This window comes from Rattus norvegicus, chromosome 1, assembly GCF_021556685.1.
Source record: "Rattus norvegicus strain SHRSP/BbbUtx chromosome 1, alternate assembly SHRSP_T2T, whole genome shotgun sequence".
Taxonomy (NCBI): Eukaryota; Metazoa; Chordata; class Mammalia; order Rodentia; family Muridae; genus Rattus; species Rattus norvegicus.
Genome location: NC_141534.1, coordinates 177,016,271 through 177,040,271, shown reverse-complemented (window position 1 = coordinate 177,040,271; position 24,001 = coordinate 177,016,271). Strand labels below are relative to the sequence as shown.

General features: G+C 37.0%; 1 protein-coding gene and 1 non-coding gene across 4 annotated transcripts in view; both read right to left on the bottom strand.

The window, feature by feature from the left end:
• Positions 1 to 24,001, bottom strand: part of Ipo7 (importin 7) — a 95,726-nt gene that overhangs the window by 55,229 nt on the left and 16,496 nt on the right. The window contains 21 exon segments of one of the 3 annotated variants that reach the window (NM_001107545.2): positions 261 to 2,292; positions 2,948 to 3,064; positions 4,977 to 5,183; positions 6,358 to 6,563; positions 6,658 to 6,878; positions 7,154 to 7,249; positions 8,129 to 8,226; positions 8,760 to 8,885; positions 8,963 to 9,029; positions 10,220 to 10,348; positions 11,439 to 11,599; positions 11,756 to 11,921; positions 12,307 to 12,396; positions 14,625 to 14,741; positions 15,023 to 15,099; positions 16,920 to 17,019; positions 17,699 to 17,833; positions 19,562 to 19,646; positions 19,758 to 19,852; positions 21,087 to 21,176; positions 23,057 to 23,213. In NM_001107545.2, the coding sequence (NP_001101015.1) occupies positions 2,195 to 2,292; positions 2,948 to 3,064; positions 4,977 to 5,183; positions 6,358 to 6,563; positions 6,658 to 6,878; positions 7,154 to 7,249; positions 8,129 to 8,226; positions 8,760 to 8,885; positions 8,963 to 9,029; positions 10,220 to 10,348; positions 11,439 to 11,599; positions 11,756 to 11,921; positions 12,307 to 12,396; positions 14,625 to 14,741; positions 15,023 to 15,099; positions 16,920 to 17,019; positions 17,699 to 17,833; positions 19,562 to 19,646; positions 19,758 to 19,852; positions 21,087 to 21,176; positions 23,057 to 23,213 (2,638 nt within the window). In that variant the 3' untranslated portion in view covers positions 261 to 2,194. 3 annotated transcript variants of the gene reach the window in all.
• Positions 12,008 to 12,190, bottom strand: Snora23 (small nucleolar RNA, H/ACA box 23). The gene has a single exon (XR_015655756.1). It is a non-coding gene; the product is annotated as a small nucleolar RNA SNORA23 (small nucleolar RNA).

Genomic DNA, 24,001 nt, shown 5'->3' with positions numbered 1-24,001 from the left:
TTTGGGAGGCAATACACATATACATATACATAAAATGAAAATTGTACTAGGACTATACTTTTGCAGGGCATAGAGACACATCCTCTATTAGGAAGGCATAAGGTACAAGGTCAGCTTTGTCTACATAGTAAGGTTCAAGAAGCAGGGGTATAATGGCATCTTATAGAAACTTAAAATTCAAGTATAAGAAAAAAACATGAAAATTTAAGGAATGTCTACTACCAATTCTAAATAGAATTTTGAATTCTAACATCAAATTAAAAATATATAACCTATGTAATGAGAATTTTCACTGTATAAATCCTTTTTTAGATATGGTGTTCTGAGTAACAATGTGAAAATTGAATTAATTTAAATATAAATGAAGTCTGAGAACTTATAGACTAGGTACAGAAATGAAAAGGAAGACGATGTTAATAATATTCTCCCCTCTGCACACAATGTAGAATATGAATAACTACCGCATTTTTATTGTTTTGATTTTTATAGAACCTTAAGCAACCTAGGGTATACACTTGGTGTCCTAACTGTGAGACAGGAGTAGAAGAAGCACACTCGATTTAACAATTTTCACCCACACATTGAGACATTGCTTTCCTTTTGCCAACATTTTAGTATTAAATTTAGAAGTACTTTGATTCCTTCAGAGTCAAAACAGAAAACCAAGCAGTGCCAAAAGTATTGGTACACAAGAAAAACACAACACCAAAGGGTTTTTCTTAATTATGCATTTTAAATATCAATATGTGCATTTCATTTGTACAATTATAAATTTTGTTTTAGACAACAGTATGTAGTAGTTTTGAATCCACTGAGATGTTGCTTTCAATTTGAAATATTGTGTATACATGTATATAAAAAATAATCCAATGTATGACTCATCTGACAGATGTTTAAGATCAATAAAGTTTTTGAACATGCATTTAGGAAGAGAGGGGAGAAGCCCACCCCGCTACCCTGTTGTTGCTGGCTTATTTCTGCAGTGGTCTCAATAGTGGTTTTTAGAGGGAACCATGTGCCTTCAGTCTTCAGAGTTACGATAAGATACCATAATCAAGACGGGAGGGGAAATGGGGAATGGGCAGGTATTAATCTTAAATACATTTTGCACTCTATCTGGTACAAGATAAAAACAGGTTAATGGGGATAGGTATTAATTAGGAATAAATTGCAATCAGATCAAGACATAATTGCCGAATTGAGTTTTTAATAGACTGCATATATAGATGTTTAGCCATACTCTAGATCAACTCTTTAAGAGTAGAATTTTATATCCAATTTACATGCTTCAGGTATCACCTCTGTTTGTTACATAAGGTCTTGTATCCAAATGTCCACTTGTACACTGAGAGCTTTAAGGAACAAAAAAGGACACAGAGGGAGTTGCCATTTTTAGCAGCAATGAAACATCACTAACCCTTTTTACAAACCGAATTCAAGTCACTACCAGAGGTGAGTGCACCACAAAGTCACCAGATACAAAATTGCTAGTTCATTTTTAAATTAATAATTAAACCTGAAATTACCCCTCCCCCCCCCACCCCATTACATCCCTTTTTATAAACAGCAAACAGTTTTGCTTTTATACATAGGCTAGCAGGCTTGTTTCAATATGAAAGTGCTAATTCATTTACAGATTTTAAAATCAGTTATGTAGTGCTACAATAAATGTCCAATCTACATAGTAACAATCTGGTAAATGAAAATGATAAAGACCGAATAAGGCTATCTGATTACCTTATCTTATTTACATATGAAGGATACCCAATGGTAAGGAAGAGACAGAAGTAGGACAAATACTTAGAGGTGTAAAAATTACATCTACCTTTGAACTTTATACTGTAAATGAGACATTTTAAATAGTCCTGTAGCCCATGCCTATTTTTTTCCTCAGAAAAAGAAAAGCTGCCTTCATGACATCCCCTCATTTCAGATTTCCACAGTGTCTCTTGAAGCTTCAGAGTCAGGATCTTACTTTCTTCAAAAAATAAAGAAAATAGCCCCCCAAGTTACCCCCTCCCCAAATCCCTCTAGTTTCTCGTCCAGTGCCAGGTTACATGATCAGCTCCCACCTCCTGGGGTTTCTGTCCTTCTATTGATCAGTTAGTACATAACATGAACCGGTTCTGGAACCACTACTAGGAGGAACACAAGCTCTTCACTACACTCACACAGCAGGAAAGAAAGTGGAAGCTCAATTCATCCCTGGTGCCGGGCCTCCAAAATTGAAAGAACTTGGCACAACCGGAGCACTGAATTTATATCCTCCATGCTTTTCAATCATTTTGGATTCTAGAAAAAGAAAGAGGGGTATGAAACATTGATGGTCATCTGATCAAAAGGAACTGATAATACATTTACAAGGAGAGTTTAATCCAATAATAGATACATATACTACGTAAGTTGTATATACAGAGTTCTTAGAAACCACCATAAAAAGAAATACATCTAATGAGTAAAATGCAACCAAATCCAAAATATAAAATATGGGGGTTGGGGATTTAGCTCAGCGGTAGAGCGCTTGCCTAGCAAACGCAAGGCCCTGGGTTCAGTCCTCAGCTCCGAAGGGAAAAAAAAAAGAAACCAAAATATAAAATACATTAGAATGCTCTGTTTCATCCTTGTTTGACTATGGCTAATCAAATAGCAGGCTGGATATTAACACTTCTGGAAAACAGGCTATATTTCTTATTTAGATGAATTTTAAATGCATACTGAACAAAAGATGAAATGCGTATGATTCTAATATATGTTTTGTTAAGAAATTTATTAGGTCCAAAATTTAGACCTTAAACAGCATTTCTATTATCACGAACGTGAGCATTTTTCCTAAACTGTTTGCATTGCATGTAATCTAATATACAATAATTCAGTGTTTACACCTCGAGCCCACATCCCTTCAAATATTGTTATTGACTGCATCAGAGTGTATGGCAGACTGACATACCATGTGCTGCTCTTCTTTGATCAGCCAGAGTTGCTATGTCCTGTAACTGTTTTCTTTGCTCTTCATTAAGACCGTGAGTCAAAGCCTGATACCATACAGGATTACGATTTTGAATAGCTGTATGGGGGATAGGGAGGAGAATGAGGAAAAAAACCATTAGATAAATAATGAAATAAAGTTTCCGAGTCCCATTAGAGCACACCCACCCCCATCCCCCAAAACAGTTATTCTGCATAGTTCTAGATCTCTCTTCGTACACTAGGCTGGCAAGATACTAGGCTGGCAAGAACTCAGAGAACCTGTCTCTCTCCACACCCCACTGCACCCTACCCATTAGTATATACATTTTCCTGACTTGTTAGTTTTTATACAAGTAAAAACCTTGATAGACTACAGAAACAAAATTAACCTAATTCACTTAAAAGAGATTAAGCGGGTCTTACAAATAAATGCTGTAAGTTAGTGCTTTCCTAACTTAAAACCTGGAATGGAGATGTGACCTGATGGAAGACAATGCTTACCTAGCAGGAGATACCCTGAATCCAATCCTCAGTCACCAAATAAACCACACAAACCTTAGTGTATAAACAAAGGTGACTTTCAGTTCAAGATGAAATTATAATGACCATAAATTTTTATTTTCTATGCTAAACCATCGTCATTTTAATGTATATTGAAAAAAGGTATCTCCAAATTGTAATAAAGACATAATATGGCTCACAGCATCTGTAACTCCAGTTTTAAGATATCTGATCTCCATAGGTACACATTCATGTGTGAGCAGCCACTACAGTCAGATCTACAAATAATTCAGAACAAAGTAAAAAATAGGATGGAATAGAAAAATTGCACTTAAAATGTATATGTAGGCCAGGAATGTACATACAGTAATTTAAGCAGCTGGTTGCTTGTCTAGCATGAAGCTCTAGGATTTGATCTCCTATGTTACATAAATCATGTGGTTTTTGATTCTGAAATTTCAGAACTTGGGAAAATGTGGCAAACAAATCAGAAGTTGAGGGTCATTCTCAGCAAGATAGCAAACTAGGCCAAGGCTGAAATATAGGAGATCCTATCTCAAAAAAGGGAGGGAGGGAGACAAAGAAGACAGGGGGAAAGAAAAGGGAAAAAAAAGAGGAATCCTAGATACACTTTAGTAGTCAATACTTATAGCTTTTGCAGAATATCTAGGTTTTTAGATCCCAGAACCTATACCGTAGGAGAGAACTGAGTCACAAAAACTGTCCTCTGACCCCTATGTGTAGACAATGGAATACTAATAAAAATTTTTAATTACAATAAACTGCTAGAGGGATGGTGGGACGTGCCTTTAACACCAACCCTAGAAAAGTAGAGGCAGGCAAATCTGAGATAAAGGCTAGCTGCATCCAAAGAGTGAATTCTAGAACAGCCAGGACTACATAAAAAGAGCCTGTCTCCGAAGCAGAAACACCACAAGTTCAAACCAGCATGAATTACATTTGACAAAGATGTGCTACAACTCTAGGACCAGGAGATTCAATGGTCACTCTTGCACTCTTAAACACCCTGCATTCACAATACACAACCAACCATATAAATAAGGGGAGACGGTGTGTGCCAAATACTGCAAACCAAGTAAGTAGGATTTTAACTATAATTTTTGAAAAACACTATTTTCTTATAATGTACATCTTTCTAACTATAAGCTAACTAAATGAAATAGGATAAAGAAGCCACCGAACATGGCAGTACATATTACAGGCATCTTGATCTACATAGGAAATTTTGGTCTCAAAAACAGGAGGAAAGACTTCCCTATGTGTCAAAAGAAACCAATAGATTTTATCGCTTTGCCTCACTTTTTTTTTTTTTTTTTTTGGTTCTTTTACTCAGAGCTGGGGACCGAACCCAGGGCCTTGTGCTTCCTAGGCAAGCGCTCTACCGCTGAGCTAAATCCCCAACCCCTTGCCTCACTTCTTGTCCAAGGGACAGACACAACAATAGATTTGTTCAGTTAAATGGCTCTACATGTAAGAAATTGGCTTACTTTGAAATATAGCTTTAAATATTTGATACTCATCAACAGGGTTATCCTCATCATCGATGATTGTGGAATAGCCTTCTAGAGCAGTCTCCTCGGCATCATCTTCTTCCCAATCTTCATCATCTCCATCTTCACCAGCTTGTTTAGCTAGGATCTCCAAATATTCCTGCCCATCTTCATCAATATCATCTTCATCACTCCCTAGTTCCTCTGCCAATTGAGTTTATGACAATGAAATGTGCTGTTGCTCAGTAAAGTGGCATTTAATTTAACACTCTTAGTAAATTAAAAATTTTGAAAAGTTTGAAGAACAGTTCCAGGAATAAGTTAAATTACATGTCCAGCAATGAAAGAAATAAAATTCCCAGTGTCCATAAACCCTAACTGTTCAACTGATGATACAGTAATGAAGCTTTGCTGGTCTACACAGCCAGTTCCAGGACAAGGCTCTATAGAGAACCTGCCTGAAAAAACCAGAGGGAAAAGAGAACTTGTGAGCTATTTGTTCGGTTAGAACAATTACTGGTATCAAATTCAATCAATTTCTATTGTTAGTCTACAGTCTCTCACAAGTTAAGAATTCTGTCACTTTTTTTAAGATTTATTTATTTCATGTATGTGGTTACACAGTCACTGTCTGTCACATTTTTAATTACCTTAATTTGAGGCTTTTATGTGTAAGGGCACTGTGTGTGTGTGTGTCTGTGTGTCTGTGTGTCGATGAAATCCAGGCTTTGCACATGCTATGGGAGTACTTACTCTAGCAACTGGAGATATAACCCAGCTCATCTTTTTTTTTTTTTTTTTTCGGAGCTGGGGACCGAACCCAGGGCCCTGCGCCTCCTAGGCAAGCGCTCTACCACCAAGCTAAATCCCCAGCCCCCCAGCTCATCTTCTTAACTTTCTGTCTTGCTTTCAGAGAGGACTTCCCTGTAGCCCTGTAACTTGTGCTGTCCTCCAGACATCTGCCTGCCTCTGACTCCTGAGTGCTGGGAGCAAATGTGTATGCCACTAACATTGGCTTTTCTGAAACACTTAAGGGAACTCTCTCTCTCTTCAAAATGAACTCAACATTCCACTCAATTTACTACAATATAGCTAAATAGTAAATAATGTCTTCTGTTAGAAGGACAGAACATTTTCATCTTTAAAACAAACAACAACAACCCCAATAAGGTCTCATTCTAACTTATGCTGGCCTTAAATGGGAGAACACAAGAAGTGTCTTAGACTGTCAGGCACCAGGATAAGGGAGTATTGGCCACCATACCTGGTTTCCTATCAATGAATTGGAAAGCATTTGGCTACTATCCTCTGGTAGAGACCTCTATGATGGTTCTAGCATACACACTGTTTCAGAAGAGCATAAGTATAAATCCCTTACCAGTCTCATCATCATCTTCGGCATCATCATCATCATCACTATCATTCTCATGTTCTGCATGGCAGGCATACGCTCTTTTTAATCCATTAAATAAAAGAATAAATGCTGGCAAAATCTGTCCTGAAACCTGATTCAAAACCTGTGGTATTTGTTCCATATCTATAAGAGCACACAGGCCAAGAACACACATCTTCCTGTCATGAAGCCTAAAACAGTTAAAAAAAAAAGGTAATTTAATTTGTTATTTATTTTATAACTTAGGCAAAGCCCCTCATAAAGTTACAATTTATTGTTACTTACCCCAGAAAACAGTCAACGTCATTAAGCCATTGTGTGATAAAATGATTTGTAACAGGTTCAACATTATTTGGGAAGCGAAGATTTTCTAAGGTATTAAGCAGTAGGTGTGGATTATAATACAATGCTGCAATTGCAACCTGCAAGCACATTGTTCGGAGCTCACTTGTTTTAACCTCCCTCGTCAGTCTCTCTAAAGCTGCCTCCACGAATAATGGGATACACTGTAGAGAGAGATTACAAGGCCTTATGAGATTGCAATTACATTCTACACAACTCAATCTATAATTTTACTATTACTTCAACAGAATCATCTCTCTCATCAGATGACTAGTATTTGCAATTAAACCCTGGATTGAGAATAGTACTATTTAAAGTGACTAGTAATGCAGTTACTGAGTTAACTTCTTAACTCTTTAACCAATGTTAAGTTACACGACAACAAAATATGTATTAAACATACTGCTGAAGCCTGGAACAGAAAATGAGCGTCACTAACCTGATCAATGCCCCGGCCTTTGCACTGTAGAATGATGACCTCTAATAATTTTGCCGCATGGCATTCTGCATCTTCTCCTGCAACTCCAGTAAGAACCTGATCATCACAGAATATAAATTAGGAAAAAATGTTTAAATCAGAGAAATAATCCCCACTCTATAACTATACATTTACATTTCAAAGTTACAAGACTAAGTACATATTATTATGTTCATTGTAAAGAGAATAAATGCCGTTTGGCAACCTACTTTGTAATGTAATATGTGTTCTGAATTCTTATTTTGACACTAGCATGTTAACAAATACTTAAGTTCTCCACAGAGATATAAGCTAGAACAGTGAACCTTTCAAGAAAAACTGGCACTTCTAATAAAGAACAAAGAAAATAAAAAACTCACTACCCCAAGTGTGATAGCACATGCTTGTAATCAAAATGCTAGGAGAGACTAGAGGATTTTCTAGAGGATTTGTTTGGCATCAACTATAAAACCACAAAATATAAACCAAATGGCAGAGTATCTTACTCCTTTTTTTCTTGAGGTCTCATAGTTTGCCTGAAGATAGGGTTTCACCATTTAACTCTTACTAGTCTCAAATTTGCTATATAGACCAGTTTAGGCTCTAACTCACAGTGCTGGAAAATGGTGTGTGCCATTTTCTTTTTTGCAAACCTCTTTTAGAAAAAACCCTCAGAAGCCATCTACTCAGAATCTTCTATTTAAAAGGCAAATGCTCAACACTGAATTCTTATTTCCAACCCAAGCACTTCCTTTTGTTTCCTTCCAATTTTGTCAAGGTATCAAACTTGCTATATACCACATCATCCTGGTTTAACCCACAACCATGAGTAAACGATGTCCTTCTCTGAAATAATTTTAAAGCCCTTGTCTGTCCAGGCGTCCTGTGTTCAGCAAATTATGTAACATGTATCTTTATCATTTCATAACAACCCTCTGGCATTATAAAATGGCCTACCTTTTTACACATGCTGTATATCATTTCAAGATACTTGGTATCAGATAGAAGGGTATCTGTATCAACTGTTACATAGTTATGTAGAAGAGGCATCATGTCTACAGTAGAAAAGAAAGATCAGTTGTACATCATTATCTTTTGTGTACCCCCTCTACTCCCATGACGGAGTCTCTTACAGTTATAGCCGAAGCTAATCTGAAACTGATTAGGTACCAAGGAAGTCTTTTAAGCCCTGACACACTTGCTTCCAAATGCTGGTACATTTAGGCACCATCACACCCATCTCATACATTTTTATAATAAAATATCTTCATCTTTTCTTAAAAATTTTCCTCACCAAAAAGGCAAATATGACAATATGTCTCTATCCTTAATTGTGAACAAAAATAATATGCACATGTATACTTATTATATTATATAAAGAATTACAGAACGTGTGTTTTTAAAAAGCAAAAATCCCAACACAAAAGCAGTTAATGTGCACCTCGTCCTTGGCCATTAATTGCTAACGTTTATCTGAACAATGCAGCAGTTAAAGGAGAAAGTGCACATGATGTTCAAATGATAAGTTATGTGTAACCACAATGAAAGAAGAGGAAAAGTAAACACGTCCACACTGATTTGACTTTACCTGTAAAGTAATCAAAGCCATCTTGCTGGAATACCTCAAATACAAGGGGCAGTAACTGCCACATCTGTGGAGATACTTGTTGACATGTCAGACTATGTGCCAAAGAAAAGATCTCCTCATAGAATTCTAGAAGAGAATAGCCAAATTGTCACAGAGCGCTTACCACTGGTGAACAGTATAAACAGTAAACAGAGGTGAGCTACCTAAGACATGCTGCTGTAAAACGGTCCCGATGACTTGTAAGCAGATCCCTTCAAGCTGCTGGGTTATCTAAAAGACAAGATGAACTGGTAAGGGACCCTAACCAATGTCACGTTTCTGTTTAAAACAAACAAGACCAACCCCCCCCCCCCAACTGAAACACCACAAATGAAATTCTGAACAATTCTAACACTGACATTTAATGTCACATCATTACAAGAAAAAACAAAACAAAACAAAACAAAAAAACCAAGGAACCGCTTAATTAAAAAAAAAACACAAAAAAACAAAAACCACAATACTCTTTTGAGTATGCAAAACGCATATAAATAACATTAGTACAGACTAAAATAGAAAGTCACTATAGTTAATTTATACTGAAATTATCTGAAAGGAGACAGTATTCCTACCAATGCCAGTAACTATGTAATTTCCATTTCCTGTCTTTTGATTTCTAAAACTGGGTCTTACAATGCAGTGTTGGATTCCCTGGAGCTGACTATGTAGACCAGAGTAAACTGAAAATCAGATATCCTCCTGTTTCTGTCATGATTAAATACTCATGTTACCATGCCAGGTTCCATTTTTCAAATCAACAGACTTAAGCCATGAAGCTTAAGTCTCAACTCCATCAAGATTAATGGCAAATCCCACCTGAATGGAGTCCTCCGTAATGTGTGAAAACCATTCAAATATTAAATGCACAAGGTAAAATTTATCTACAAATTACATACAATAAATCAGATTTATTACATACAATAAGATTTATTTATCTATTATAAGTACACTGTAGCTGTCTTCAGACACACCAGAAAAGGGTATCAGATCTCATTACAGATGGTCGTGAGCCACTATGTGGTTGTCGGGAATTGAACTCAGGACCTCTGGAAGAGCAGTCAGTGCTCTTAACCACTGAGCCATCTCTCCAGCACCCCCTTTTCAACTTCTAAATGATACTCATTTGCTAAATAAAAAACAAGAACATGATTTTACATGGGGTGTGCCTATCTCTAATTTTCAAACAAAAAGCAAAAATGGTCTGGAAATACATACGTAAGTATTGACACTAAATTCATTACAGTGGAAGCAGGGTTAAAATTCTCTCTAGCCAAGCACTGTTCAGTCATATGGCCAGGTTGAGAGGCTGAAAGGGGTACATAAAACTAGGCCTTGACATACACATAAACACATAAATCAAAGTAGATGAAGCTTTATAAACCCCCACTGAGGTTAACTTTCGATACTCGTTTAGATTTTACCTCTTTGTGATCTTCAACCACACTCAGGAGTGTGTCAATTGTATTTAAAATTCCCATAGCAGTGACTGCTTTGTCATCGCTTCCTTCCTCATCTGGCCCAGTCTGGATTACTTGGTTAAATGTCATTGCCTAGAATTATGAAAATGCAATGTATTCAATGTTTTGTTCTTAAGACTGGGGTCTGTGGAGACACACACATACCCACATGCAGTCACAGACTAGGAGGAAGGCTGCATATCCCAGGCAGACCTCAAACATTCTGTCTGCAATACACAGACACATTCTGCTGAGATTACAGGTAAACAACATCATGCTGAGAATGACCTGGGAATTTCATTGGTAAAATGTCCAGGAGGGAGCACAACCATGTCTCTAATTTGATTAACAAGATTGAGAGGTCCAGAGTCAACTGGTACTGCTCTGGCATTAAACATCTTCTTGACATTTCTGTCACTGGAAATGAGAGATTACATTCTGACACCATGAGGGTAATGAGTCAAGGTACAGAATGTGTGTATCATTATTATCCTTAATACAATCAGCACCTAAGGAATGAATGATTGATCTCAAAAACTCATTGCTAGAACCAGCAACATGCTGAGATCCTTTATTTGATTATCCTCAAATACAGGTACAGACTAACCAAGTTGTGGGTTTGCCTATTTTTATAAATTTCACTTAATATGAGTGTTTTGCTTTCAAGAATCTCTGTGGAACACTTGTATGCCTGGTGCCTGCTGACATAAACCAGAAAAGGGTATCAGATAGCTGCACTTAACTCTCAGCCTACATGTGAGTACTGGGAGTCAAACCCAGGTTCTCTGAGAGAACACCTATCAGTCTTAACCAATGAACGGCCTTTGCTCCTGTTTTGCCATTTGTAATTTTATCAACTATTCTGGGTATTCTGGGAAACCCACAGATACTGAACTAACAAGCCTGCCCTGTGACAGCAATAAGATGAGCTTCAGCAACACTACACGCAGCTCTAGCAAGTTGTTTAGACTTTCCCTATCTCACATTGTCTCTATGTAAAATAGAGACCCATGTGAGAAATAAATGAGTTAAATAGTAATCAAGTGGTTTATACTACATGGTACACAGTACATTCTAAGGAATATTTGTTTTGAGGGAAAGTAAGTTGCTTTTGATGCACTATAGGGATGAAACAGAAAACCAACATTTTTGCAGTAAAAAGAGGTTCAGACAACAAACATACCAGATGTTGTGTCATTTCTACAGCAATAGGAGTAACTTCTTCACTATATTCACAGATCATTTTCTGAATTACATTTGTAAGATCATCGTTTTCTGTTTCTCTTATAATATGAAGAAGAGCCTGCATTACAGGTCTGATAAATGGAGTGATGTATTCTTTAGCTGAAAAAGAGGGGGGAGGAGTATTATCAAACAGGTAATTAATAAGTTGGGTACAGAAACAGCAAAAACTAAGGCACATTCATTTATGTTAAGCTAGTTTCTACAATTCTATTTAAGAGTTTGTGTAAAGGTGTGTGTGACACACAAACCACTTACCTTTTTCTTGATTGCTTATCAACACTTGTAGTGCAATGGCAGCTTCCACTTTTACAGGCATTTCTCGATCATCAATCAGACATCTTCTTGTCAGCTCTAAAGCTGTTTGGAGGTTTTGATCACTTTTGAATTTCACTTCACAAAAATAGTGAAGAACCCAGCAAGCCTTTAAAAAGAGGAAGGAGGGATGGGTGTATATATGATTCTGAAGACATTACAATAGATTTCCCCAACTTAGCTCTTTCCAAATGTTTTTGTCTGAGAATTTGGAGGCTGGCCAGTGGGAGATGTGTTCAAACACACAACACTAGACCAGTACTATGATCCCAAGTTATTCTTTGGCTGCACTCTTTTGTGTGGATAGCAAGATCTGAATGCAAAACACAGACAGAAACTGCTACCAGACATAGATGACAACTATGCACACAGCACTAGAGCAGCCAGACAGACTCGCAGAAAAAGAAGTCTTAACTTTATCAAGTCAAAGTTTTTATTTTCAGTCATTCCTTACAAAACAAAAACACATCAAATAATACAACATTAAAACTTACTCTTGCTCTCATGTAGCCTAGTTCACTGCTGAAGAGAGGAAATACATGATTTTGCAACATGTATTCCATTTGATCTTTGTAGATCTTCTTCTGTAAATATAAAAAAAATTGATACAGTTCCAAACATAATTGTCTCAAGTTCAAATACACATGACAATGTTAAAAGGGACCAATAGTGACACAAATTGATTCTAATCCCTTAAATCTCATGTTAATCCATCCCATTCATTTTTATAGTATTTTTTTCTTTGAAGCAGAGCCTTAACCTGAGCACGGCATGGAATTCATGCTCTTGCTTGCCTTCTTACCAAAGATGAATCTCACCTCTGATCCCTGAGTTCTAGCAATTATGGATTGGAGATTTCTCTAATTGGAAAGCAATCAGCCTATGTTTTGATAGAAAATGGTCTAATAGCTACTTAGGGGGCTGAATCAATAGTATAATTGGTAAAATTAATCAGTAAAAGTATTAAGACTTGAGTTTGAGCAGCAGCACCTAAAAACCTAGGCATAGTAGCCTATGCTTATAATCCCAGCACACAGGGGTAGGCAGAGCTGATCTCCAGGAGCTATTAAGACTTCTGCCACTAGAGAGATGGTTCAGCAGTTAAGAGCACTGACTGCTCTTCCAGAAGTCCTGAGTTCAATTCCCAGCAACCACATGGGGGCTCTGTAATGGGATCTGATGCCCTCTTCTATTGTGTCTGTAGACAAAAACAGTATACTCACATATATAAAATAAATCTTAAAAAAAAAAAGGGGGGGGGGGTGCTGGATAGATGGCTCATGAGCTTTGACTGCTCTTCCAGAGGTCCTAAGTTCAATTCCCAGCAATCACATGGTGGCTCACAATCATCTGTAATGAGATCTGGTGCCCTCTTCTGGTGTGTCTGAAGACAGCTACAGTGTACTTATATTTGATAAATAAAATAAATCTTAAAAAAACAAAACAAAACAAAACAAAAAAACTACTTCTACCATGTCTGTCCCTGTCTCTCCGTCTCTCTCACACACTCACACACATGGAGGAAATACAATTTAATTCCAATTCCAAAGAAATAGCTAATACCACACGAAACTATTTTTGGTGTATATATGAGTCACAAGAGACATACAACTCAAAAGATGCCACGTCACATAAGAAAAATGGCTCTAGTCATAAAAATGTTTTGGTGGCTCAAATGTAAAGCCTCTCACCTGGGAGGCTGAAGGGTTAAAAGATCACTATTAAACCTGATGATAGCCTAAGATGGCTAAAATAATAGGGAAACACTGTGAACAATAGCTTGAAACTGGAAACAGCATTTCAGACACGGAGACAGAAATATCACAAGTTAGAGGCTAGCTTGAAAAAAAAAACACATTAAAATCAAGACAAGCAAAAAGTAACCTTGGATTAAGCATGCAGAGAAATAATATGCTGCTGCTATTAATATAAATAATATGCTACCATTAGTTTTTATACATTTTCTGCATTTATAAAACATGAGAAATTTAGTGTCCTAATTAGATACATGCAAAATGAAAATGTACATCCTTACACAAACCTCTAAAGAAATATTCATAACATTTAATTATTTTTTATTACATTTATTTTATGTGTGTTTCCCTCAGTGCCATGTAGATGTCAGAAGACAACCTGTAGAAATTAATTCTGTCCTACCACGTGAGGCCCAGGATTGAACTTAGGCTTCAGGTTTGTTGGTTCATCAGCCATAGTTATATACTTTCAATAGACAAACCAAACAGTATGTATATTATACTTAAGGCGGAAAAAAAAACAAGCAAATACTAATTTAGGAACTGCCAAGGTGGCTCAGCAGTTAAAACCATTCATTGTTCTAGATAACCTGTGTTCAGATCTGAAAGCCCACATCAGATTACAACAGCCTTTAACTCCAGATACAGTATCTTCTGGTTCTGCAGCTAGGCACTGCACACAAGTGTTACATTTACAGACATACTAATATATGATTAAATGTAAGTGTAAACAATATAGTTAAAAATACATTTCTAGGGGGCTGGAGAGATGGCTCAGAGGTTAAGAGCACTGTCTGCTCTTCCAGAGGGCTTGAGTTCAATTCCCAGCAACCACATGGTGGCTCACAACCATCTATAATCAGGTCTGGTGCCCTCTTCTGGCCTGCAGGTGCATACATGCAGGCAGAAAGCTGTATGATATATACATAATAAATAAATAAATGTTAAAAAAATAGATTTCTAAGTATATGATTGCATATATAAAATGTAAATATATTACTAAATATATCCATTAACATATAAATTTCCCTCTCACTCACTCATACACAAAGGAATACCTTCAGAAGTATTTCAGCTAAAGAGCCAATCATATGCAAAGCTCCATCTTTTTTACGTGGATCAGCATTCGGCTCAGTAAGAATCTGGTAACAAAATCCCATAGTCTTTTGCAGTACCTGAATAAGAAACAACAACAACAACAAAAAAATTGGTTATAGAATAAACCCCACAGGGGTTGGGGATTTAGCTCAGTGGTAGAGCGCTTGCCAAGGAGGCGCAAGGCCCTGGGTTCGGTCCCCAGCTCCAAAAAAAAAAAAAAAAAAAGAATAAACCACAGTTCTTGAAGAAGAGTCTAAAAAAAAAAAAAAAAAAAAAATCCACATTGTTAACATTTTAAAAAAGTAGACCTGAAGAAATTTAAAATAATAAAGCAAATATTAAGTACTTCATAACTCACCTCTTTCCTTTTACTACAGGCTGTAAACAAAAGTGTTTGAGCTGCAGTAGTAGGAGAAATGAAATCCTCGAACACATCTAGAGAAGAAATATAAGATGAAAAATTAGAGAAAACAATTTTTGCCTGTTTTATCCTGCTTCCCTCAATTATGAGGAGTATACACATGGAATAGGGTGGCTGGTTTATTAATTTTCTTTGTAAAATATTTCATATCCCATAATCTACAAATTATATTTTGTAAAAATCAATGCCCTTTTGTCAGATGTACTGGTGCATATCTGTAATTCCAGTATAGGAGGCTGAACCAGCAAAATCTTTTTTTTTTTTTCTTCTTTTCTATTTTTCGGAGCTGGGGACCGAACCCAGGGCCTTGCGCTTGGTAGGCAAGCGCTCTACCACTGAGCTAAATCCCCAACCCCTGAACCAGCAAAATCTTAAGTTCAAGGTTAGTAGCAGACCCTATCTTAGGAAAAAAAAAAAAAAAAAAACCCACACCAACTATGTTTAATGGGATTAGGGTATACTTTATATTCTATGGTAGAAAGCTTGCATGGCATGCACAATGTCCCACAGCTGATCCCCATCACCGGGAAATAAAGCATATAAAAGCGGAACTTTTAAATACTCCAAATCTTCCCAAGTGTGAGTAAATTAATCTAGGTATACATCTAAAATTCCATCATTTTCAAGGTTAACTTGAGAAAGCCTCAGCTACTTAAGATACCCATTCCAAGAAGACGAAGACGACGAAGAAGGAAGAAGAAGCAGCAGCAGAAGAAGCAGCAGAAGCAGCAGCAGCAGCAGCAAATACAATTTTGCAAACTGTTCTTTTTTTCCTGAGATGGGATCTTACTAGGTCTCCCTGGCTAATGCTGAACGTCAAATTCAAATGATCCTACCATTTGAGCTTCGTAAGTAGCCAGGACCCATCACACTCAAATTACATCTTTTCTTTAATTATTAAATGTCTTTCCACCAGAATATTTAATAATATTCTTCATATAAAACACTAATACAAAAAACTCCCAGTATATCCATAACAGACAAGATCCAAGTAGAAGACATTAACCATATGATTTTAAGCTTCCTGTTGCTTTCTGTGTCAACACCAATATGCCTCTTTTCAGGTCCCTCCCTACATGTGACGTGAGACTCAAAGCTACAGTAGCATGTCAGAAAAACATCCAGTTACCTACCACACCTCAAGATGTTTCCTTTAAAAGAATTATGATAAGGTGCAGTAATGAATACATAGGCCTAAAAGAATGTACAAACAAGACAAATTAAGATTTACGAAGTCGAGGCTAACTGCTCACAAGTTTTTGTAACCAATCTTAAACTAAAATACTAATTCTAAATTCTGAACGTGGAAATTTTAAGATATTTTCTTTAAAAAGCCAGGCAGTGGTGGTGCATTAATACCAACACTTAGAATGCAAGGGCGTCAGGGAGATATCTCCGTAAGTTCCAAGTGAACGTGGTGAGTTCCAGGACAGCTAGGGCTGTTAGAAAAATCCTTGGGTGATAGGAAAACCCTTGGATTGGTGAGGACCAAAAAAAAGCAAAGCAAATCAAAACAAACAAAACAAAACAAAATACCAAACCCTTTCATTCTATTCCTTAGAAGTGTGTGTATAGACGGGGAGGTATGTTCCGTAGCAATCAATATATGGTAGTGGTCACCTCTCTCCTTGGTGAATCCTCAGTTCATCAGGCAAGGACCTTGCCCACTGAACTACCTTGCTGACCCTGCTTTGTTTTTAAGATAGCGTCTTACTCAGCTCATGCTAGCCTCAGATTTGTTTATGTAGCTGAAAATAAGCTTGCACTTTCCTTCCTAGGTTTGGGATTGCAGGCTTACTCTACCATACCCAGGTAGCAAGGCAAATTTTCTTACCAAACTTCATGCGTATATATTCATAAGGATCTTCTTGCCAGAGTTCCTCATCAGCATCTGTATAGCACATCAATGGAAAAATAACATCTTGGATAATGCCCTGCAATTTAAAAGTTAAGAAAGTAACAGCCTTCAGCTTTCAAATTTAACCTGTCCAATCTACAATAAGTAGCAAAACAAAAAATAAATATATAAAATTTAACAGCAATCCCCAGTAACTTATTTAAGACATTTCACCCTAAGTCCTAAGCGGTCTATCAATGACAACAATTATGTGCTGAGACATACTTGTGCATAGGTAGGCTGTTTCATTTACACTGGCAGCATGACTATAAGCATTGCTATAAACTGCATGCAATCTCTAGTGCTCAAAGAGCAAAAGACAAGTAACAGAGAAGCAAACAAACTCTAGGACTCTTAAACCTAGTAAATTACCAAAACAGTTAAGACAATTACGTGAAACACAATCTGAGGAAACTGTCCTCTACACAGTCCAAATCACATGACTAAAAATATTACTATAATCTAATGTCATAGCTTAAATATTAGCTTGAAGATCGAATTTTAGATAAAAATGTACATGGATGAATGTTCATAATACCTTTAATACTCCAAAGTATCTTTTTTCTGTTGCACTATCCAAGAAAACCAGAAAACTCAACTACACTAAGAAAAAAAAACTCAACAATTTTTCTACCTTTATGGCAAGTATTTTATTTCCATTAAAACTACTAACAAAACCACATGAACCAATCAAGAAAACAAGACAAAATTGTTACTTGTATATGAGGCTTCAGGTTCTTCCATGTAAGAGCGTGGGAAACTCCTTGATTAATATAATTTAATGTCTGCTGTAAAACTCGAGGAGCCATATACTGTTTCTCCTTGTACTGATACAACACTTTCAATAAAACCTTTGGAAAAAAAAACCAAAAAGTTAAATCTAAAACAAAATTCACATGAAATTTAACACTATAAATTAGTAAAAACACATGCCTAGATATCACCACAAAACAAAAATACATTCTTTAAAAGGACATTTAAAATCTTTTGTGAAGAAATATATTTGTTTCCAAGGTATTCAAAATAATAAACAGCATGGTAAGATGGCTCTGGAATACACACACTTCCAAATATAACCCTTTAAAAGAAGGGCAGAATCTGGAGATACGGCTCAGTGGTTAATAATACTGGCTCTTCCTTCCAGAGGATCTGGGTTCAATTCCCAGTACCCATATGATAATTCACAATTGTAATAACTAGTTTCAGGAGATCTGATACTCCCACACAAACATACATGCAAGTGAAACACCAATGAACATTGAACAAACAAACCTAGAAACAGAAAGCCCAACTGTCTACAACAGAGAAGAGAAGCTTGAAGTTTAGTCAGGGTAAACTGCCCTGACAGGAAACCTAAATGAGAACTCTTGGCGTAAACTCTAGACTGTTTCTGCTTGGCACAATTAGCCGTCAATTTCATTTTATCTCTGACATTTGTACTTTTAACTTAAAAGCCTCATTGAAAAAACACTATGCTCTGCCCTGACTCTTTCCACTGGGATCTCCAGAAAACTCATGAATATGCTAAGTCAGTTTCTATCTTACAGAATGTATTCAACATAATTCTTTCCTTTCTCTCTCTCATTGGCCACCATTAAGTAAATCCATTTATTCAAACTGGGATAATATCAACCACTCCCAAATCAGCAGGTCAAAAATATTATGAAAAGCATTACTATATTCAAACTCATAGCCTTAACCCCATCACCCAAAAAGACCAACTTTAAGCCCAACAAGGCAAGAAGATTAGAATTCTCAAAAACACTTTTAAAATTAGGACTGGAGTCAGGTACAGTGGCATATACCTCTACTCCTAGTACTCCAGAGAGGAAAAAAAGTGGATCTCTGTGACTATAAAGCCAGTCTGAACTACATAGTTCAGTCCAAGCCAGCCTGGGCTACATAGTGAAAATGTCCTATAAAACAAAACAAAAGCTGAATACTGTTGTGCATTCTTTTAAACCTATCCCTCATGAAGCAAAGGTATGTTGATTCTGAGTTTGAAGCCAGTCTGCTCTACCAACTGAGTTCGAGGACAAAGAGATAAAACCTTTACTGAATCACAACAAACCGACCCACCCACCTACCACCCACCCTCATCAACTAACAACCACAAATGGAACTGCAAAGAATAGGCAATCATTAAGGGCAACAGCTACTTTTCCAAAGGACCTGGTCTAGACTCCCAGCACTCACATGTTGGCACACAATTATTTGTAACGTTCTCTTCTAGTCTGTAAAGCAGTGGTTCTTAACCTTTCTATTGCAGTAACCCTCTGAATCAGCTACTCACGTTATGACCCCCAACCATCAAATTATTGTTGTTCCTACTTTATAATTGTGATTTTGTTGTTATAAATCATAATGTAAATAAATAACTAATATGCAGGATATGATATGTAACCACTGTGCAAGGGTTGTCTGACCCCCAAATGGGTCGCAACCCACAGATTGAATACTGCTGCTCTAAGGGCACCTGACACGCTCAAATGGTATACATACATGCACGCAATACAGCCATAAATATAAAATCTTTAAATCAAAAACTTGAAAGTGTACTTAAACACTGTTAGACTTACTTGCTGGACACCAACAGCAAATGCCTTCAGAAAGACTTCAGCAAACTCATTATACTCTTTAGAAACATTCCCAGGGCTTCCATATCTATATGAACATGAATGTGGCCATTATTTCCTTATAATACTTTGTGTTTATATTCATAATAGCAAGTAGCAAAAAATAAATTTAAATTACTATGTATGGACAAGAGCATACCTTTCAAAAAGTCTTGCTAAAATATGTAAGGCCCACTTTTTACATTTCCACCAGGGTAACTCTGGTCTATCATCTTCTTCAACTTGAAGTGTTTCCTTTAAAGAGACATTTATTTAATAATATTGAGAAAATAACTGCATCAGGAAAGAATAAGATTTCATGAAAGCAAAGAACCTAAGCATAAATAAATAAAAGTATGACCAACAACAACATCATTAAAAGAATAAGCTGATTCCTACTTAATATATTCATGATATTTTAAGTTAACAAACAGACTATAGAACTGAAGTCTTCATTGGCCACTGAAAACAATGCCAAATATGGTAAGTCAAGCGGACTATCCATTCTATCATCAACTTCTATCCTTTAGTATTTATATAAGAGTGAAAGCACATAATGGAATATACTCACATAACACTTTCGCACTGAGTATCCCCATCAACATGTGATTACTAAAGATATATCTACTTATAGTGCATAAGTCATCAGGTATTTAATAATCTACTTATTCCCTATCTGAGAAAGTTAAGATTAGTAGGAATATCAAGGCAACTGTAGCTAATCACCATTTAAGTGTTAAAAGAATACCAGTGGATAGCTCTTGATGTATTATAAACCGTGTTAAAAAGAATACCAGTGGGGGCTGGGGATTTAGCTCAGTGGTAGAGCGCTTACCTAGGAAGTGCAAGGCCCTGGGTTCGGTCCCCAGCTCCGAAAAAAGAACCAAAAAAAAAAACAAAAAAAAAAAACAAAAAGAATACCAGTGGATAGCACTTGATGTATTGTACACCGTGTTAAAAAGAATACCGGTGGATAGCTCTTGATATATTATACACCAAGTTGCATATGTAAAAACAGGCGAAGTTCTCTGGCATAGGAGTTATATATCAGGGATGGAGACACAGTGGTTTATTAACAGTTAAAAGCATACTGACTCCCAATGGTATATAATGTTCTCTATGGCACCAGGCATGTATAATGTTCTCCATGGCACCAGGCATATATGTGGTACACAGGCATACATGCAAACATAATACCCTTACATATAAAATAAAAAAAATTTAAAAGATAGTAAGAATTATATCAATACTTTGGGTTTTTTTTTGAAGTGAGGCAACCACAAAATGTGGTAAACAAGAAGGTTGAATTGTTCCTCTGTTCACGGCCAGATTATTAGGTTACAATGTAGCAGTAGAGTTAAAATGGAAATAAAACAAGAAACCTAGCATGAAATACAGGAAGCAACATATTTTTCTGAAATAATTCTTAGCACATACAAAAAAAGAGGAAGGGGGTGGGGAACAGACAGACGAACACTTTGGAACTTACGTTAGGTACATCCCTATTCACAACAGTCTTCAAAATTTCTACCCATTCAGTCAGGTTCTGTTGGTTTATCAGCTCCAGGGGTAGTGTATACTAACAAAAAACAACAATTAGTATTTTCTAAAGTCCAAAGAAAATCCATCTTACACCACCTACCATTTCTACTTCACAGTTTCCTTAGTGAACAATGGCAATTACCAAGGACAGTCTTATCTTACTTTAATTATCTATTATCACATCTTATTTCCACCTTGAAGGAGTTATTTAGGACAGACTCTAGTGAGCACCTTTTAATCAACCTTTTTATCAAGCTGGGCAGTGGCAGTGGACACCTTTAATCCCAGCACTCAATCTTTAAAAAAAAAAAAAAAATCCCAGCACTCAAGAGGCTGAGGCAGGTGAATCTCTCAGTTCCAGGACAGCCAGAGCTACACCAAGAACTCCAGTGTCAATAAAGAAAGTGAAATGAAATAAATTAATGTCTTTGGACTCTTTACAGCAAAAGAAAAAAAAAAAAAAAAAAAAGAAATCCACAGATAAAGTAAGATTCTATAATCTGCTTACTTCCCTTTTCCTATTTTATATTGCATATATGTATTCATTCATCCATTTATTTATTTTTGCAGTGCTAGGGATCAAACCTTGGGGCTTGGTTATGTTAGACAAAACTATTATCACTGTTTTCCCCAGCCTTGTTCCTTTTTAGAGAAAAAAATTGCCTTAAAATTTGTAATAAATCTACTGGGCATCTGGAAATATAAATCATGCAATTTAAGATTTCTGTTAATTTTGAGATAGGGACTCATGATGTAGTTAGTAATGGTGCCCAGAAATGTGGTATATATACAAGGAAAGCCTCAAACTGTGGCACTTTCTGCCTTCTCCCTCTCCCACTCAAAGTGCTAGGATTACAGGGCACCCATTTTTAAAAAATGGTACTACACTTTGGTATGATGACTGATAAGTCTGTGTCTGTCTCTGTCAATTCTCTTTCTCTGTGTGTTTATTCAAAAAAAAAATTACAGGATATATTTGACCTCAAAAAAATGCAAGGCAGACTACTCCCAAGAGACTGCCTAGCTATTAGATGGACTCCTTCTTAGAAATGTATATCATCCATAGTCCCAGTTCCCCCAGATGCTGAAGAAGAGAGATCAACAGTAGCCTGGCCTACAGAGCAAAACCTCCATCTTGAAAATTAAAAAATTGGGCTAGAGAGATGGCTCACTGACTGGTTTTCAAGATATCCTGAGTTCAAATCCCAGCAACCACATGGTTGATCACAACCATCTGTAATGACATCTGATGCCCTTTACTGATGTGTCTGAAGTTAGGTACAGTGTACTTAGGCTGGGCTCATAATGCACTCCTGATTCTACCTCCTGAATGGTGGTATCCAGGAATATTTAGTTTTTTTTATATTTTTCCATGAGACAAGGTCTTTTGCCATGCTATCCAGACAAAACTGTAACACACCATGCAACACAGGCTACCCTCAAACTCATGATTCTCCTGTCTCAACACCTGGGAGTAGGATTAGAGGCACAAACCACCATATCCAAGTTAAGATTATCAAATGCAGTCATTAGCATAAATGCTGCAATTTTCTTTTAAAGTGGTAAATGATAAGCAAACTTTTCATGCATATGCATACCTGCATGCATGCTCCTTACAGAAAATAGTACATGCCTCTAATTCCAACCATTCAGGACACAGTTGTAGGAGGACTAAAGCACTTCAGGCCAGCATGTGCTTTGTGAGGAAAAATTATGGTAGAGGGAGAAATTTTCCTTGCTTTGAAAAGTACCAAAGCTGGGACAGTGGTAGCACATGCCTTTTATCCTACCACCTGGGAGGCAAAAATGGAGGGATCTCTATGTTCAAGGAAAGTCTGGCCTACAGAGTAAGTTCTAGGATGGCCAGGATTACACAGAGAAATGCTGTCTAGAAAACAAAACAAAACAAAAAAGTACCTGAACAAGAGCATAGAAAATCTTGAAAATCTGCTTTTGGATGAGAACAGACTGGTCAGATTGATCAGAAAGCAGCTGGATAAAGCGATCCTTCAGAACTGGCAGGAAGTGCTGCATGGCTGCCACCAATGGGCTTCGCTCTTCTGGTTTCTTGTACCTATGGGTAGGAATACAAACTAATTCTGTAAGAATGTACACACACAACATATATATTTCCATAACTGATACATGCATACACACAAAAGCCTGCCTGCTTTTAAGTCCTAGCAATAGTCTCTAACGAAACTGGGTACACTGCTGTGGAAAAATAACAAAAACCATGCCCAACATGAAAGGTATTTTACCCCAGCACATACACACTGAAACTGAAATGACACAAAGGACAGCTAGCTAGCAGGGCCCCTGTTTGAGGAAAACAAACTTGGGAAGCATTCCATATTCAGAGTAGGATATTTTTCCATATTCAGGGTGGAATATTTTCTTTAAAAGTTGGGTTCCGGGGATGGGGAATTAGTTCAGTGGTAGAGCGCTTGCCTGGTCCCCAGCTCCGAAAAAAAAAAAAAAGAAAAAAAAAAAAAAAGTTGGGTTCCTGGGCTGAATGTGACAGTGCACACCTTTAATCCCAGCACTAGGAGGCAGATGTAAGCAAATATCCCAGTTCTAAGCCAGTCGTAGCTACAAAATAAACCCCCTACCCACAAATCTCTCCCAAGAAACCTTTTCTTTCCTTTCTTTGTTTGATTTTTCAAGACAGGGTTTCTCTGTGTAGCCTTGGCCAATCCCAGAACTCACTTTCTATTCAGGCTTGACAGGCGGCAAACTCACAGATCTGCCTGCCTCTGCCTCCTAACCGCTGGCATTAAAGCTACATGCCACCACACCTGACAAAGACCCTGTCTTTAAATAAAAGGAAAAGGACTTCTCAGCCATACATGGCAGTACACA